Below are 18,218 nucleotides of genomic sequence, written 5' to 3' on the forward strand. Positions count from 1 at the left end.
ACAGCCCACCTTGGAAGGCGACTGGCTTTCACAAAATGTTTAGGGGTATGTGCACCCTGTGTCCCCCCAGAAAAAAGCACTGAGTGGAGGAATTCCTTTGGTCATTTCAACCAGTGCAATCCCACCAACCCAGACCTTGCCCACCCCACCCACTGAATCTGCAGGCATGCAAGATGCTAGCCAGGGATATCGCTGCCAGAGCAGCCCCACAGAAGACCCTGAAATGGGATCTGCCCAAGCTACTCTCCCAACTAGTGGCACCAGCAGAAAGCCTGTTCCAGACCCAATCTACCTTTCCCCACCACCACCTTCTGCTGAGTAACCAGATTGCAGATGTAGCGGTAACTCCACCACTCCACAGAGCTTCATCAGTATTGCACGCCCATGTTGTGTTGTTAATTTATTCTGGATCTCAGCAAGGGTATTTTGGCATGTTAAAAGGTGGGTTGTCAGTTCTCAACAGACTGATATTGTTATGAGTTTGTGGGTACCAGACTCCTCTAAATTCCTGGGTCCAGTAGGGGCAATTGTTAATACAGTGTATAAGATAGGCCAATTTTCTGAGCGGAAAAGCAACTGAGATTATGGGCCATTAGAAGGACAAAAGGAAGGTGCTAAACCATTAAGAAAGCCGTTAAGACAGAAAGGCTCTGTACTAGATGGCAAGTGGTTGGGAACTCTCCTGCTCAGAAGAACAAAAGAAAGGGTTTAGAGTTGGCTGGAATGTGACCTGGAGGGAAAAGGTTGCAGTCTGGTAAAGGCAGCAAGCTGCAGAGAGGGTTAGAACCCATGGCTGGTGTCTATTTGAATCCAAGGCTATGGAAGAAACAAGACCCTCTTGTTTCTGTTAATGCTGTGGGGTTAATGTTGTGAACCCCTCCATCATAGGGGGGTTAACGCTGTAAACCCCTGCATTGTAGCCTCAGGTTATGTAAATAAACACACCACAGTCTCCATTGTGCCTCACTTCCAAAAGCAAACATGTACCCTGAGTAAGCACACCTGGAACCTCTGGAATCTTGCATCACTCAAAGATTCGGATGACGTGCAACACTATTAATTTGGGCAGAATCCAGCCTAAATTAAGATACTGTTTATTATTGTTTGTTTGTTTTTCTATGATGGAATGGGGGGCAGAATACACGGAATTCCTGGGCAGTTTCACATCTAAGCAATCGCCACACTGAGATTGGACTGGGGAGGGATGCTTAGCATGCTGAAGGTTTAATCTTTGGCATCTCCAATTATTATTATTATTATTATATATTGGATTTGTATACTGCCCTTCATCTGAAGATCTGAAGTTCACAACAGAAAACTACAAAATGAGATCAGGTAGCAGGAACTGTGAAATACTATCTGCCTGGAAATCTAAAGAATCTCTGCCAGCCAGAGTAGACAATGCTTGGCTAGATAAAGAAAACTTCCTCTGTTGCTAGTATTAACTTTAACAAAATTGCTGCATCGTATGCCTTTGGATTATGCCCTTCCCATTTTCAAGTCCCTTTGGTGATTCCCTCCTATGCACAAGCCTATGTTGGGTAAGCCACATTTAGCTCCATCTTGCCCGGGACATAAAAAGCCACATCTTCTTCTTTAAATTTATCATGAATGAAAGTAAGGACACCCAGCCAATATATTTTACCAAAAAGACATCAGCACAAACATACTTTAGCCATGCCTGGTAGATTTTATTTGTAGGCAAAGGGGTCTGCTGTGGACCACAAGGCTACATAATTTTAATCATCTCTCCTTGATGGAAACCACCGGTTAATATTTAAGGGTAGTTGCAGCACTTGCAGCTGTCATCGAAAACCAATCCAGCTGCACAGCTGAAACTGTGAGTCTGATGGTTAGCGCATACATAGAATTTGGTCTTGTCTTCTGGGTCCGCATGGATACCATCCGGTTGGTTGGCACAAAAGTTACCAGGCACTGGGGGCCCCACAGTTGTTGTTGCAGGAGGAGGAGGAGTAGGACCTGTATCTCCATTAGTGGTAGTAGTAGTAGTTGTGGAAGGCGTTGGAGTTACACCACCAGGGCAGTCTGGCACAATAGGCTCTAAAATTAATATTTAACAACACAGTGAGAAAATCATATTCCTACTGAATCATACTAAAGGACTAAGCCACCCAGGGAAGGTGTGTTTACGCAAACAGGTCATATCAATTTAGATACAAATAAATAAATAAGAAAGTGCTCCCAGGCAAAGCTCATTGTGTGCGTATGTAAACAAACTAAAGATGTCCAGTCTACTTGCCTTCTTGCAAATGCTATTCATTTCATTGAGGTACATGATCAACTAGGGGCTGACTTGCACTTCACATGGGAGACAGGCTTAAGGCTTGGGAATTTGTGACTCCCATTGAACACAGAACCCTGTAAAGGAATTCTGTATGTTCATAATTATATGGGATCATATGATCATATTATATGGGATCATATGATGGATATATCAAGGGGAATCCCCAACTGGTGTTGCTTATTTCCACTGTTTGTTTACAGGCATGGTCCTCTTCTCACACTTTAGAAAATGGCTTCATGATTGATTGATTGATTCACAACATTTACCGGTATATGCTGCTTGATTGTAATAAAACCATTAATGAATTTAATTACAAATAAATAAAGTATTAAAATGATCAATAAATTTGGCGGTAGCGCACTTCTGCGCATGCGCAGATGGCAGAATCTGCTTCCGCGCATGCACAAATTGCGGCAAACCCAGTGTTTACTTCCAGGTTTGCCGCGGACACAACTTGGAACGTCCGTGAGACAAGGCGTATGTAAGTCGAGGTTCCACTGTATAGCATATATTCAACACAAAAAACAGCGACATTTTGTTGTTGACAAAGGACAGCTGGACATATAAAGGGCCCCATTACCATCAGTAGCTTAGGGCCTCATGAAACCTAAATCCGGCCCTGTGTGGAATCATTCTGAGGCTAAAATAATCCCAGGATATTATGTCCTAAGTATGAGAAGCCCAGGGAATGCAACATAAAGAAATAAAGGGAAACCTTGCTCCATTCCGCACTGCCAATGTGAGTGTCCTTGTGTGAGCAGCAGAGGCGTAGCAATTGTGCTAAGATCCTGACATTGCTGCAGTGCAAGGTCACCAGTTATGACCATGTGCCAGAGACTGAATCCTTAAGCATTCACACTGTTTCTGGTGATTTAGGAGCAGTATATAACCATTCCTAGTCTTGAAGCAATATTGGAAGCATTATTTAAACAGTAAGTCAAATATTCTATTTACTTAACCATGCCTATTTACTTAACAATAACATAATTGAGCAGGAATAATTTTTCCAAGTGTCCTAGATCATTGAACAAAGGAGTTACAGATGGAAACTTCAGTGGGAAACCGCTGAACTATAGTTTATCAGGCAATTCATTTCTGTCACTGGTAGCTTAAACTGAGATTAAGTTAATGCCAGGGTGTCATCACGATTACTGCTGCCTTGCTAATTTGTCACTGTCACTATCTTGCTTTCAGGTAATCAACACAGTCTGTTATTTCTGCATTTCATTTTCCTCTTACCTCAGTCCTTTACATCCCCACCATCACCCTTTTTGTTTGTATATCTGTTTGCTACTTCATGCAACTCATGCCATGAACTGTATCCATCCCATGAACATTTCTGCCATAGAAAATTTGCTCATCTTTAAGATGCCACAAGATCCTAACATGGATACCCTTCTGGAAACAGCTTACCATTTGATTCAAGAAGTCTCTTCAGCTCATTTATTAAAGGATATTTTCCTTCATTACAGAATGTACCCAGAAAATCATCCAGATCAATTGCCCAAACCATGGCACCTCCAAAATTGTTCTCTTTCAGGTATTTGACCTGGCAAAAAACAAAACAAAAAGCTATTTAATAAAAAATTCCACAGCATTTTTCCTTTTCATTTCATATCTGTTACTCAAACCACTTCTTATTTGGACAGCGATAATTCACATTTTTGCTAAATCCCATGTCAGTTCAAACATGCAGTCCACGTATGTCCTAATTTTAGAAAAATGGTAAAAAGAAAATGAAACACATTCATCTTACTTTGTATTTGTAGCTGCAAATGTCATCATATCCAACCCATTCATTACCCTTGTAGGTATATGGAACTTTCTGGTCATCAATCCATTCTTTTGTGGCAGTTTTTAAAAATGTGCAAATCTGTGAAAACATTACACACACAAAAATCATTCTGCAATTCTTAATACCAGAGGACATCATTGTGGGCTCAGCTTTGGCCCCCGTTTTGTGCTGATTCAGGCACCTAAAAACTAATAAGGGTTAGGGTTTCCTGAGAAGGATTTTCTCTCATATCAGAGCATCCCCTGACACATCTATCTCTGAATGGCCACATGTGTCTAAGGCCTTGATCTGAACCTCTGTGTAGAGTAAATCATTAATATTTCAAACTGGACCTCTAGAACAAATCTAAAAGGAGAGGGTGGACCTGGAAACAGAGGATAAGAAAAGCAAGCCACAGCTAAGCACCTATTATTGAGCACAAGATATCACATCTGATAAGGTAAATGTCTGATACTGTTTAAAATGCTGGCATAAGCATGATAGCTATAGAGAGAAACATTTATGACAAAACTATTGTAGTCCGGTTCCCTAATTAGGTGCTTAAATAATCTAAGACTGAGTATAGCATGTGGGCGGGGGGTTTTCCAACAATGCGACTACTTGGGAACATGTGCCAGCACTATGAGAACATGCAATCCATGAGTTTATCAGCCTTAGTCCGTGCCAACTGCGCTATGTGGTAGTCCTCTCATATTGCATGGGACATTATTAGCGGCTTGCAGACCTGTTGCCATTAAGCACTGTAGGAAGAGCACAAGATGGTGACAGGACATGGATACTAAGTCTTTCAGCTCCAAGGATACTTCCGCTTTCACCCTTTTCTCTAGAATTGCCATTTAATTAATTTTTTAATAAGATGCTGTTGTTCCAGGTTGTCCAACATACGCAGAGAAAGTGCTTATTAAAGCAAGAGGTCATTGAGTTGTTTTACAGCAGACAAAGAGCCTTGCTTACTCCTAGGTCTCCGGGCTTCTTCCTCCTACTCACCTCTACAGGAAGCTTCTTCTTCAAGTACTCCCCCTTCGACCCAGGAACTAATCATATACACAGTCATTTAGCCTGCATGAAAAGCCTGACAAGCGGAGCAGAGCTTGAAAGAGAGTTGGGCAAGCAAGTTACCTCATAGTAGGCCCAGAAGCCTGCCTCACGGGTGTAAGGGCCAGCAGAGCCAGCCCCAGAGACAGGTGCACAAACACCTGTATCTGATGAAGTAAGCCTGAAAGTGCGCCCATAGGTGGGGAATCCCATAAGCAGCTTTTGAGCTGGGACACCATTGTCCTTCCAGTATTGCATGGCATAATCCTGAGGAAAAGGGGAAGGGTGGAATTAGGACTCAGTACATTCATCTGTCTCGTGAAAAACACACAATAATAGCATTTCCAGGATCAGGAGGCTTTACTTACACAGTTGAAATACCTTAAATCACCCTGGTCTTTGGATCCCACATACAATGGGCTGTTGTGTCCTGTGCAGGTATCCCAACCACCATGGAAGTCATATGTCATTACACTGATGAAATCTAAAAGTCTGGAATAAATCAAACAAAACCATTGCTATAGCTAGTACATGGTTTCTTATAGACCACCGTGTCTTAAGCAGTGAGCTGGGGACTACCAGTGGGCCTCGGACCACTTTTAGGTGGGCCTCAGTGCCACAGTACCTCCTCATTTTCCCACCTTGTGCCCCTGTCCCCTTAGCTATGCTGTAGTTTTTGGCTGGGCCAGTGCCAACACCTGCAGGTCCTCACACAGTGGTCAGGAGACAGGTGGAAAAGGAGACAGGAGACAGGAGGAAAAGGAGGTCTCCCTCCTCTGTGGGGATAGGGCAAGAGGAGGTGCTGAAGACAGAAGACTAATATTTACAGAAAAATAAATAAACTAGGAACAGAGAAGCGGATAAGAGAGGAGGAAGTAAATGTAAAAGGGGTAGAGAGGAAAGGTGAAAGAAACTCACAGTTTGGAGAAGAATGGGGTACAAGTGAAATGTAATAGAAAAGTGGGAGAAGAGATGGCAACACAAGAGTAAAAAAAAATACTTTGAGCAGCATGTGGGCAAGCAGAAGGGAAAATATAAAATAAAAAGCTGTCTTCACTCAGCACTTCTGGATTAGCAGATTCAGCCCGAAATGAGGACTCCAAGTCACAAAACCTCCAGAGCTGATGTCTATACTTAGCTCGAAGAAGGCTGAACTATGGAATTCCTTGCCACAAGAAAATAATTGTGGAGAAGAGTTTATCAATTTCAAGAGAGTGATTAGATATCAGCAGAAAATGGTGTTGATATTTGCCAGCTTACTAGGCCAAGCTCCACCACCAATATGTGACTGGTTCTGGCTCTGAGCCAAGGTGGGCCTTGGTAGTTTTCAGTTATCTCAAGTGATGCCCTGGGGTAAAAAATATGAGAACCCCTGTCATGGAGTAATGACATAAGAAACGCTGGAAAATCCAATACCAGGCTATGGTATGACTCTATAATCTTCCTAGGTTTTCATCAGTGACACTGGTACTTAACTGCACAAAATGGAAATTCTACCACTGATTTAGGAGCAGAGTTGAAATCCTCATTTGAGCTTCCTCGTACTTACTGTCCTATTGCAGCAATTTCATATCCAGCATCAATGGTCCCTTTGCCAGCAGAAACTGCTGCTGTGATCAAAAGCCTTTTCCCATTACATTTACCATTCTCAAAGGCAGCCAGCATTTCCTATGGAGACGTACAGGATTGAGAATCATGTCAAACCTTACTGTTGTTTCTCATGAGTATCTGTTATTCACGCATTTCTATAGGAGACATTGAAACAGCCCCAAATTTGTTAACATGTTACATAAATTTATGGTTATTTCACCAGCCACCTTATTGGCATGTATGTCTTTTTTTTAAGTTGTCAAACACCACTTTGACCTACAGACATCTTGTACGTAAATGTTAGAACATTCCACACTATTAGCTTGTTGAACATTTGTTGCATTCATTCCAGTGCATTCATTCCAGTACATTTCCCTGCACTGGAAATATAATATTTTTGCACCTGGGGGAAAAAATGGGTTTCTTACCCCAAGACCTGCTTCCATTCCTTTTCTGAATTGTGAGTGAAACATAACAGTGCAAGAGCCATACCTATTGATTTATTGATTTATTTTTGCACAATTACTGATGAGCAACACAACTACCCACGTAAACCAATTTGTGAACTTTTTTTAGAGCTACTGTTATTTAAAATGACAGGGCCTTGTGGGACTTCTCTTCCTCCATCTATCTTCTCCTGTCACTATGTGAGCAGGACTGGGGAGGAAAGGCCTAGAGCCATTTGAGAACCCATCACAGGCCACAGCCAGCTCAGAGGTCAGAAGTTCCCCACTCCTGCCTTAAAGATTAACAGACTAGTGTCCTATGGTGCTACTGAACTCTCTTCCATTGTTTTCTGCAAGTGACCAACATACCCCCCCATTAAAGTCATTATTATTACTAAGTTACTGGTCATGCCCTATTGCTTATATTTCAGCTGCTGCTGCTGCTATTCTTTTAAATCCTTGGAGGAAGAGTGTCACCTGCTGTACAGTGTGCAGCTCTGGTGTAGCAGTGCCAATCTAACAGTTGTGTTGTTTAAAGTGACAAAAGCCAGAAAGGCTACAAAATATTATGCCAAAAATATTTTGTCCCAATCATTTAAGCTTTCATGCAGTACATAGTACATAGCGTAGTGAATAACTGCACATAAACTTTATGTACAACTGTAAGACATAAGGAAAGTGTGGTTTCAAAGGGGTTTGGGGAATCAAACATTACTGCTGATTTTCTGAAGCACAGATTGTGGGGGATTATCAAAACTAGTGTGTTGATTTCTCACCCGAATCAGGATTGTGAAGCGCTGCTTGTCTTCGGGAGGACTTCCCCTTGATCCTGGGTATTCAAAGTCCAGGTCAATCCCATCAAACCCAAACTTACAAAGATATTCAATCACTGAGTCAATGAAGATTTTACGATTGGTAGCTGAGGCAACCATTTCAGTGAACCTAAGAAGAGGGAATTCTTAGATAGTTTCCCACATGCCCTTGCATGCCATTTAGATATAATTCCCTTTTTATTAAACAAAATATATTATCCTGTTTAATGCATGTATGCTCTCTTTTGTAACCGATATCACACATACTCCCATAATTAGGAGTATGTATAAAACACAATCACACAGTGAAAGATTAGTAGCGGATGCACAATTTACACCCTAAGAATTGCGGCAAACTTCTTCCCTTACTTAATGCATGCTGCTTTGTACTTTATAAACTTTATCACAACCATGATGGAGCCACTTCTCCAAGACCATCTCCCACACAGCTCAAGTAATGTTTAAATGGCCCAACCACTGGTCAGAGGTCTGATCATATAAATCTTTCCCATGTAACCGGCATTCCGGCATTCCTTCCTGGCAAAGCATTGATTCCTTGGCTGGAGTCTGTGCAATCAGTCCCCACTCATAGGGTTGAGTCCTTTAAATGTTGCTCTAGTCATGCAGAAGCTGCCCATGGGCAAGCGGCTTAGGAAACATTTAAGAGGAACCCAATAGAAGTATGACAGTTTGGACATTGCCTCATGCTCAGAAGCCAGAAGGAAGGCTAAGTAGGACAGGTCAAGCAGAGGGAGTTCCCAGTACCCTGGATAGCTCCTCTGGTTCGCCATATCAGATTACGTTGTGCAAATGAAAGAAATATATGCAAATATGCCCATTTTGTAATAATTTATACAGAACTCAGAATTATTGGCATAGAACTAGATTATCGTAGCACAAAATTGTGATTTGTTGCATTTGTGTTTTTATTTAGAACACAGCATACACAGTTCTGCAGGTATCATATCAATCATCATCATTTTTATTGACCCTATTCCTAGTTAACAAGGTCACTGGAACCCCTCATCAAAAGTTGCTTTTACCCTGTTGGAGTGGTTTGTTATCACAACCCATACCTTATTCCTCAACCAGTGTCACAATTTAATTTCAGATCATTGCTTGTCCATAGCTATCACTCTGGCCAGAACCTTACGTCTGCTTGCGTTTCAAATGCTCAACAGGAACACACTCTATGGGTTCAGAGTCTTAATACTGTCACAGTTTAGTATGTATGTGGAAAGGATACTCACTTCTGTGTGCCAAAATTCCAACCTCCAATAGCTAGCAGTGTGACAAGATTGGGGTTGCTGTAAAACATGTAAGAGAATATCAGTCTAGAAACTTGCATGGTGATTCCAGAGTCAAAAGTGAAATGTTAAAGGAATGTTGAAATGCTGAATAAAAACCAAGGCACAAAGTAACTTATTATTATTATTATTATTATTATTATTATTATTATTATTATTATTATTCTGTTATTTCAAGATCTCTTGCAACAATTTCTTGAAATTGAAATTTTAAAAAAGGATCCATGTTACATGCTTGTACAAATAGACAGGGTTTCTTCAGATGACCTATTGATTCATCTTGATTTGCTTGCATGAAGCTTACATAGTAATTAGACTATGGGCCTCTCCAAATGTGTTTGTTATTGTGCATTCGTGATTATTTGTGCTCACGTTTGCATCAAAACAGTTATATGTGATTCCGTCTTCAATACTATTTGTGCCTCCATACATGGAAAATCGTGTTTGGAAAATCACCCGTTTTCACTTCATTCTGGAGAAAGAAAATACTGACCTGTTCTTAAGTGCTTGAAATTCAGGGAAGAGCCTGTCCTCATCATTCCATTCATAAGGGGCAATCTTATGTTGATTCATAGTGGCAAAGGCATATATCAAATGAGTACAGAGATTTGGATCAATGTTGTTTGGGAAGTATTTGGCCGGCTCTGGCCTATACTGAGACCAGTTGGTGAAATAGCACACTAGTTTGTAGGCAGAACCTGAAAAGGGGTGAAACCAAGATGAGCAACATTTGCAGGGCTCATTTTCATTCTTGCTGTCATTGTGCCTTATACAACTATGCTATAAAAACTATTCTAGCTAGTAAAATAGCCACTCGCTGCAAATTAGCCCTTATTGGGCATCTCCCACATCCACCTCCCACTGCCCACTGCCCACACAGGGAAGGTGTCTGTAAAAGGGGACCTCCTTGTGCATATTAGCTCTCCCTGCTCAGAGTTCCAAAACAGGGAGAGTTTGTGCATGTATACCAGGCTCTCCTTTACAGATGTCTGTCTCCCTCCCCTCCAAAAAAATCGCATGGATTGGCAGAAGGGCTACTTTGTTTCAGAACTGGAGGGTTTCAACGTGTTGTTCAAAGTTGGAAAAATACATGCACAGGGAGCCTTTATATTTTCCTCAGTGGGTGGGAAAATAGCTAGGGACAACTATTTTCAAGGATGAACAGGTGGAAGGGTTAAACATCCCCTTTTCCCACCATGTCATAGCTGTCAATGTTTCCCTTTTTTAAGGGAAATTCCCTTATTCTGAATAGGATTCCTCGCAAGAAAAGGCAAACGTTGACAGCTATGCACCATGTGTCCCATGCAAGACTGTGCTGTGATTTTTTAAAAAAATGAACAACTGGAGGAAATAATCACATATAGCTTGAAATAATTCCACCATCTTTCAGGGAAGTCTAGTTTGCTTCTCACTGATCCTACCGAGATTACAAAGTTGTTTCCCTATGGCATCCTCATGCCAAAATATCTATAAACTATACTTTTAAAGAGCTTTATCCCTTCCAGACACCTTAATGCTATAATAGTCATTTGTTACCTAAGCAGTCATATTCACTGTGTGACCCCTTGTGGACTATAACAGCATAGAGAATATGGCTGGTTTAAATACTCTGCCTCACTAGAAAGCCACCCTTACTTTAGTCTCATTAACCATATACGGAAAGTTTCTCACCAAGCTGCAGCTGCAGCAGAACTGCCAAACCTGCAAAAGAAAAGCAAACGTGTTAGAAAAAGATTAAAAAATTTTCATCAGTATGTAGAAATAGAGTTGAATCAAAATGGAGGGGCCATGCTTCACACAATGCACCACCTGTGCGATGAACCAGCACCACCCTATACCCATTTTTGGGGTTATTTTGGGGGTTCTGCCACAAGGCAGAACAGAACAGTTCACCAAAAGCATTGCCTTCACTCTGATTTGGCTTTGTAAGATCACTGTGTAGTCAAACCCAACTGATTACGTGGCATCACCAAGAAGCCTGAGTTTCCAACCCTCACTCTGATTTGGCTTCATGGCATCATCACATAGCTATATTTAACAGACTGAATGATGACATGATGAGATAGTGTTATCTAAGTGTTTTCTAAGTAGATTCTGACTACCTGGGATCACCTCAGGAAGATGCCTTCTATCAAAAATATTGGAGAAACCCCACTCTCAGTAGCTCCACATTTCCCCCATACATTTTATGTTGGAACAAATTTGGCATAACTCTAATAAAAAGAGTTCCAAAGCATGTGACAGCATTTTGAACATTATTGCTCATTCTTAGAAGACAACACTGTGAAACCTGTTCTAGAACACATTCACCTTTTAAGACCAACTCTGTAGGAAATCTCTGTCATCCTAACAATTGTAGTAGGAAGATTGAAAACTGCAAGGTATACTCACCAAAGCACAACAGACCCTTCCCCATCTTCCTGGTTTTTCCAACTGTGAGTGCCCAACTCCCAATGGTAAGATCTGCTTTATGTAGAGGGCAAAATCCCTCTTATCATTGTGGGACCCAGGCACCTGCAATGAGGGAGATAAGACTTCCAAAAAGTTCAGATGAAATATCACAGGTAGAAAATTTCGTTTAGTCAAGGTCAGCAACTGCTGAGAAGCCTTCACAAAGATAAAATCTCCCAAAGTCCCCTAAAGATTACAGTGGCATTGACTAGCCAATGGGACAGCTACGTCACCAAGTAGTTGCAATGAAAGTTGTGACAAAGTCTAGCTCCTGATTCCCAACCACAACGGGATCCTAGGCATGTTTAATCAAAAGTAAGGCTGCGTACACATTACCAGCTTAAAACATAGCAAGGTTGTTCTTTTTCTCAGTTTGGATTAAAGCTGATTTTGGAAGGGGCAACTCATCAAAACTTAGAATTTCATATGAAACCACCGGATAGCTATGAATTGTGGCTGATATAACGTGTGCCAGCATTGAGAATGTACTGGATGCAGCTTAAATGGGAATGTGTGCACAGCCTAAGTCTCATAAACTTCAGTGGGACTTTCATTCAAGTAAGTATGCATAAGATTGCAGCCTAAGGCAACTTGCTAACAAAAGCTCGGCAGCAAACTAAAGGCTGCCATTCTCTACCCTAGAATGGAGTAACCTAGGGCTGCCATACGTCTGAGTTACAGGAAAATGGCATCTGGGCATATCTTCAGAAAATATGCAAAATGTCTGGGGGAACCCAGACATATGGCAAGGTGAGGGTTAAGAGTTTTTTTAAAAATCATTTTAAAATTCAAAAAAAGGCTGAAAACTTCGGACTTTGGGGGGAAGCAAGCTCAACAACTTTGTCCAGATATTTTTGGAATATGGCAGCCCAAATTAAACTCAATGGGACTTACTTCTGAAGAGACATGTACAGTATAGGATTGCACTGTGAGTTACATAACTCAGCCCGTCACAAAAAACCTTGATCTCCTTGGCTGTTATCCACTGAACTGCCTTGCAACCATATTGATAAGAAGCAGAAAACCCTACAGGGTATTGATAGGAGCAAATCAGCTGTCCTGGTTTCTGGTCTTGTTAAATTCCATGCCTGCCAGGTGTCAAAAGGGCCAGTGTGCCCTTCAGACCATGATGAATGGCCTATAAATCACCTGCCTGCTAATCACTAAAGTCGGCCAAGGCAGTTCACTCTGTCCCAAATCCACTCTGAATCTGCCAATTCTGCAGGGAGAAAAATCAGCTGTTTGGAAACAGATCTTGGCTATTTGGTTGCCAAGGAGGCCTGGTGTGTCCCTGATGACACCTTAAAACAGGACTGCCTTGGAAAAAGGAGCAGCCTTGGCAATCTCTGCATTGTAATAATTTTGTCACTGATGCACATGCCCCGGATACCTTTATTTACCATGGAATATCTCTATTTCCTGGTCTCTTTGTCTCCATTTTGTCTTTTAGAAAGATATGTGTTTTTCAAGTTGCCACTTTTCAGGTCTCAGCTGGTTCCTCAGAAGCACAGGAGAGACTGTAGCTCATATCTCTGAAGCTCCATCTAGAAAAGTGGCCACCAACCCATCTAGGGAGAAAGGTCGACTGTGGCCCTGACTGACCTGGTCGTCGTTGTCTTCTTCTTCTTCTTCTTCTTCTTCTTCTTCTTCTTCTTCTTCTTCGATCACTCGTAGCCGAGTAAGATTGTCTTCCATAAACACGGTTTTAACAATGAGTCCGTAGGTAACGTCCTTCCGCAGTGGAGACATAGGTTTATGGGCACTCGCAAGCCAGTGCTTCTCAGTTGTTGGTGTTTATACTACATTTTTTAAAATTTGCCTTGAGACAGTCTTTAAACATCTTTTGTCGACCACCAGCATTACGCTTTCCATTTTTAAGTTTGGAATAGAGTAGTTGCTTTGGAAGACGATAATCAGGCATCTGCACAACATGACCAGTCCAATGAAGTTGATGTTGAAGAATCATTGCTTCAACACTGGTGATCTTTGCTTCTTCCAGTACACTGGAAGAACACAGTTCAGCTGTCTTCCCAAATGATGTGTAAAAATTTTTGGAGACACCGTTGACGGAATCGTTCGAGGAGTTGGAGATGGCGTTTATAAGTGGTCCATGTTTCACAAGCATACAGTAAGGTTGGTAGTACAATAGCTTTGTAAACAAGCATTTTGGTTTCCCTGCGAATGTCCCAGTCCTCAAACACTCTGCACTTCAATTGGGAAAAAGCCACACTCACAGAGCTCAGGTGATGCTGGATTTCGGCATCAGTGTCGGCCCTTGTGGATAGATAACTGCCCAGGTAGGAGAAGTGATCAACATTTTCTAATGTAACACCATTGAGATGGATCTGTGGCTCTGCAGAGGGTTATTTTGTACTTGTTGGTGCAGCACTTTGGTTTTTTGGATGTTAAGCAATAGGCCAAGCATTTCGTAAGCTTCTGCAAAGATATTTAGGAAGGTTTGGAGGTCATCCTCTGAGCATGCACACACTACGTTGTCATCAGCATACAGAAGCTCTATAACGGAAGTTACAGTAACCTTACTCTTTGCTTTCAGCCTGCTCAGATTAAAGAGCTTTCCATCTGTTTGATATATGATTTCTACTCTGGTGGGGAGTTTCCATTCAACAAAGTGTAGGATCATGGCAATGAAAATAATGAATAGAGTTGGGGCAAGAACACAAGCCTGTTTAACACCTATCCCACTGTGAATGGTTCACTTTGAGAGCCATTGTTATCTGCGATTGTTGCTGTGACAATGCAGGCTTCCCCACCCTCCATCCCCTCCCCACACACCCAAGATTACTTAAGTAATTATAGGGTGATTGTGATAATGAAAAATCCACCCTTAATCAGGGAAAATCTTGAGTGAGCAGACTTTGTGGTGGCTCTTCTAAACGAGGCTTTTGCGGTGTGCTCACCCTCCCTTATTTGCTGAATACTTCAGAGGCTCCTATTCTTAAATTTCTCCTCTTCTTAAAACAAGTTGTCATTCTTTAAATGGAGGCTGTCTTTGCCTGTCATGTCACATATTTAAAAAAACATTTTTTAAGAATCCAGAGGGGGGACAAAGCACAGCTCAGGGTGGGGGAGACAATGACTGTGCACCGATTTGCCCCATCTTGGCTACAGGACTGGTCCTTGATGTGATCATTCATTGGTTACTGCTATGCCTGAAAGTAGTGGATATAAAAGCTCCAGGTTCAGTCCCTGACATCTCCAACTGGGCCTGGGAAAGACCCTTGCCTGAAACCCTGGAGAACTGCTGCCTGTCCATATGGATAATAATGTGCTAGGCTAGATAGACTGGTGCTGTGACTTGGTAATGTACAATACAACTTCTTAAGTTCCTATTAGTCCAAGTACTGCAAAACTACTTCAACTCATTAGCAGCTGTGGTGGAATCTACATATAAAAACTGTTCTGAAAATGCTTTTTAAAGCGTTTTTAAAAATACATTGAATTTTCCATAAGGCATACCATCACCATCTAGTGTCACATTGTATATTGCACTTAAAACACACTTAACATGTTTTATTTGGAGCTGTATAGATGAGTCTTGTAGGAGGCATTCTGCCATAAAATTCTCTTGCAAGAAATGCAGTAGGACAATAGACAATTCTTGGTTTTGCAAGTGAGAAGTTGTGCAGCCTGATCTATATTGATGCATTTGGGCTATAAGACCATTACAATGAATTAACTTTGGCATGTGAGAAGGAAGGGATAGTGGTAAAAAAATAACCAAGGTTTAAAAGGATGCCACTACATGAAAGTTTGAAACTGATTTAAAAGAACTAAGTTTGTGTTAAGTAGACTTAAAAGAATTGAATGCATATAGTGTCCTGAGGAATTTGTTCCATTGTCTAGATATTTTTAAGACTCTTTTTCATAATTGCATCCCCATCAGCAAATGCATAATTCATGGACAAAATACAAAAAGTAATCTCTGGGCAGGGCTGAATGTTATGGGGGATACTTTGCTGCTGTTGCTGAAACCAGCAGTTTTGCATCTCTCCTTGCTAGTAACAAGCAGTGAAAGATCTCACACGTCGTAATGTCATCACAAACCATTCCTCTGGTTTACACATTCACACTTCATTTCTGCTAGTGAGAAGAAGGTCTTGTGGCCCCAGCATCATTTATTAGAAACAGCTTTGCATAGCAACTGGAACGCCTTTGAGACCCTCAGCCGGTTCATAAGGTTTCTCTCACTTGTGTTGATAGACAGCAGACCATCTGCTAGCCAAGAGGGCAAATGCAGGCAAATGCTGCAAGCTCCAGAGTCCTAATAGGGTTGTCCAGCAACCGGAGTAGAGAATGCATGATGCCTTGACAGCTCAACAGCCATGAAAATTTGCAGGGGTATCCACAGTTGCATCCCCTTCCTTGAATTACATAACTCTGAAAGGCCCACATACATTCTCTGAGTTGCAGTCTGACAACCATAGCCATACATTCAACATTTCTGGCTCTGACCAGAAATAAACAACACACAAAAAGTGCTGGCATGGCAATTTTGGGGTACAGGCTTTCAGGGGTGCTGGGGAAGAGGAGCAAAAAATCTTGCTGTAGCTAGGGATGGGGGGAGAACAGTGGGTCTCAAAATTCAATGGCGCCTTGTGCAATGCCAATATTTGATGTCCCCCCCCCTTGCCTTCCATTCAACATTATAATTGTGGCCCCCCTGCAGCACCCCCTCTCTGCACTCAGTGCAACCAAACCAGTCACACTCCCTTAAATCCACCTCTAGGGATTCAGTCCATCTCACAGTTTAATAAGAACAGACCTGGTCTGCATTTCCCAAAAGAATCTGTGATTCAAAACCTCCTTTGATATTCACACTGCTCCACCAAAAAAAAAAAAAAGGAAAAGTGTACAGAAGTGCACAGATTAGGGAAAGTATGCACAAAATGCATAAATTAGTGAAAATAACATAAATGAATTGAATCATGTATGGACTTCATTCACATTAAATTCTCCTCCATCCCTAGCTGTACATGAATGTGAGGAGACAGCCGTGTTGTGGTCTCCATATTGTCTTGCTTTGACCTGGGAGTCATGGTGGTGGGAAATCCGCTCCCCTTCCTGGGGCGGGGCAGAGTTGCAGTTGGACCTCACGCTCTACCTATGCACAGCGGGGGGGCGTGGCGATGCCACCTGCATTACAGGGAGTCCCTGGCCGCGTCACAGCCCCTGGCCGACCAATCCAGTCAGGGGGGCATGGCTTGGGCTATTGAACCAGCCACGCAGCCAGGGGGCTCTCCCTTCTTGCCTACTCGTGCTTCGGATCTCCCGCCCTCCCACCCTATTTCCATGCATTCACCATCTTGGCCTTGCTATGGACCACGGTTGGTCACCTGTTGAGGAGACCAGGTAGGAATTTTCCCACTTGGCAAGTTGGCACCAGCCATGTGGTTTTTGCCTGCGTTGTAGCAATTGTCACAACTTTGTAAGGTTTGGTGGTTAGGCATTGGAAAAACCTGGTTTATGGGAGGGGAGGTTGTGGCCTTCACCTGCCCCTCCTCTTTAAGGGTATTCCGTTAAAGGGATCTGGGGGTGTACATCTTGTCCGAAGCCTGAGTATGGGCTAGGGCCATGCCACGACGCCATCAGGGACCCTGCGGGAGCTCACAATTGATGTACATCAACAGGGCTCCCCCTATTGGTGGTTGACCCTTTCTAGACTACTGTACCTGCATGGCAGGCAGGGGTCAGATATAGTCGGTTCTAGTCCAGTGCCTAAGCCAATACCACTCACATCTGTAACCAATAAAGTTGTGGCCCATTAACCCAAATTTTGGTGTCCGTGTGAGTTATTATCCAGAAATGGGGGGGGGGCTCGGGGCCTTGACGTGCAATGGCAGCACACTCCTGCACTCACTATGACCCCACCAAAAGGTTAGCATTGGGCATTCGGGAGCACAGTAACACCATTGGGAATGGCTGGGCAAAAGAAAAGAGAGAGGTCCTCCAGGAAAGGAAGCCTGGTCAGGAGGTGTAAAGGCAGAGCAAGCTATAGCCTCTCCTTCAGCAGAGACTTAGGCACAAAGGATTAAAGGGAAAGCAAAGATGACCAGAGTCCTCAGAGAGCTGGAAACAAGGTAAAGGATAGGTAGCTGCTGCACACAAAAGGAACCCCTAGGATGCAAAGGGTTCTTGTCTCTCTGTGGAGTCAAGGATCCACCTGTCAGTACCTGAGGGAAGGGCCTGTGTTGGGGATCTGAGGATCCCTTGTGGGAGGGGATAAATTAGGCAAATAGTAACATCCATGTCTGACAATGAATTATTGTACAATGCCCGAGAGTCCCTGGATGAAGGGCAGTTTAGAAATATTCCTAATAAATACGTACATTGTAAAATAAAATACTTTTGCTGCCAGCTCTCCAAAGTTCCAACTTACATCCTTCCACCCAACTCCTCTCGTTAAAAGATGGTCTGAAAAAAGTATTATTCAGGGATCTAATGTGAAGGTGGATGTTC

General features: G+C 42.4%; 1 protein-coding gene across 1 annotated transcript; it reads right to left on the reverse strand.

Moving 5' to 3' along the window:
* Nucleotides 1-1,698: 1,698 nt before the first annotated feature.
* Nucleotides 1,699-11,706, reverse strand: LOC307219399 (acidic mammalian chitinase-like; the record flags this gene model as incomplete). The annotated part of the gene is made up of 11 exons (XM_079982542.1): nt 1,699-2,061; nt 3,719-3,854; nt 4,062-4,178; nt 5,220-5,402; nt 5,504-5,627; nt 6,685-6,803; nt 7,948-8,113; nt 9,234-9,290; nt 9,784-9,988; nt 10,962-10,991; nt 11,682-11,706. 11 exons carry the CDS (start codon nt 11,704-11,706, stop codon nt 1,778-1,780), a joined length of 1,446 nt encoding a protein of 481 aa, XP_079838668.1. The 3' UTR covers nt 1,699-1,777.
* Nucleotides 11,707-18,218: the final 6,512 nt, after the last annotated feature.

The sequence above is a fragment of the Podarcis cretensis genome (assembly GCF_951804945.1).
Source record: "Podarcis cretensis genome assembly, chromosome: 6".
Taxonomy (NCBI): domain Eukaryota; kingdom Metazoa; phylum Chordata; class Lepidosauria; order Squamata; family Lacertidae; genus Podarcis; species Podarcis cretensis.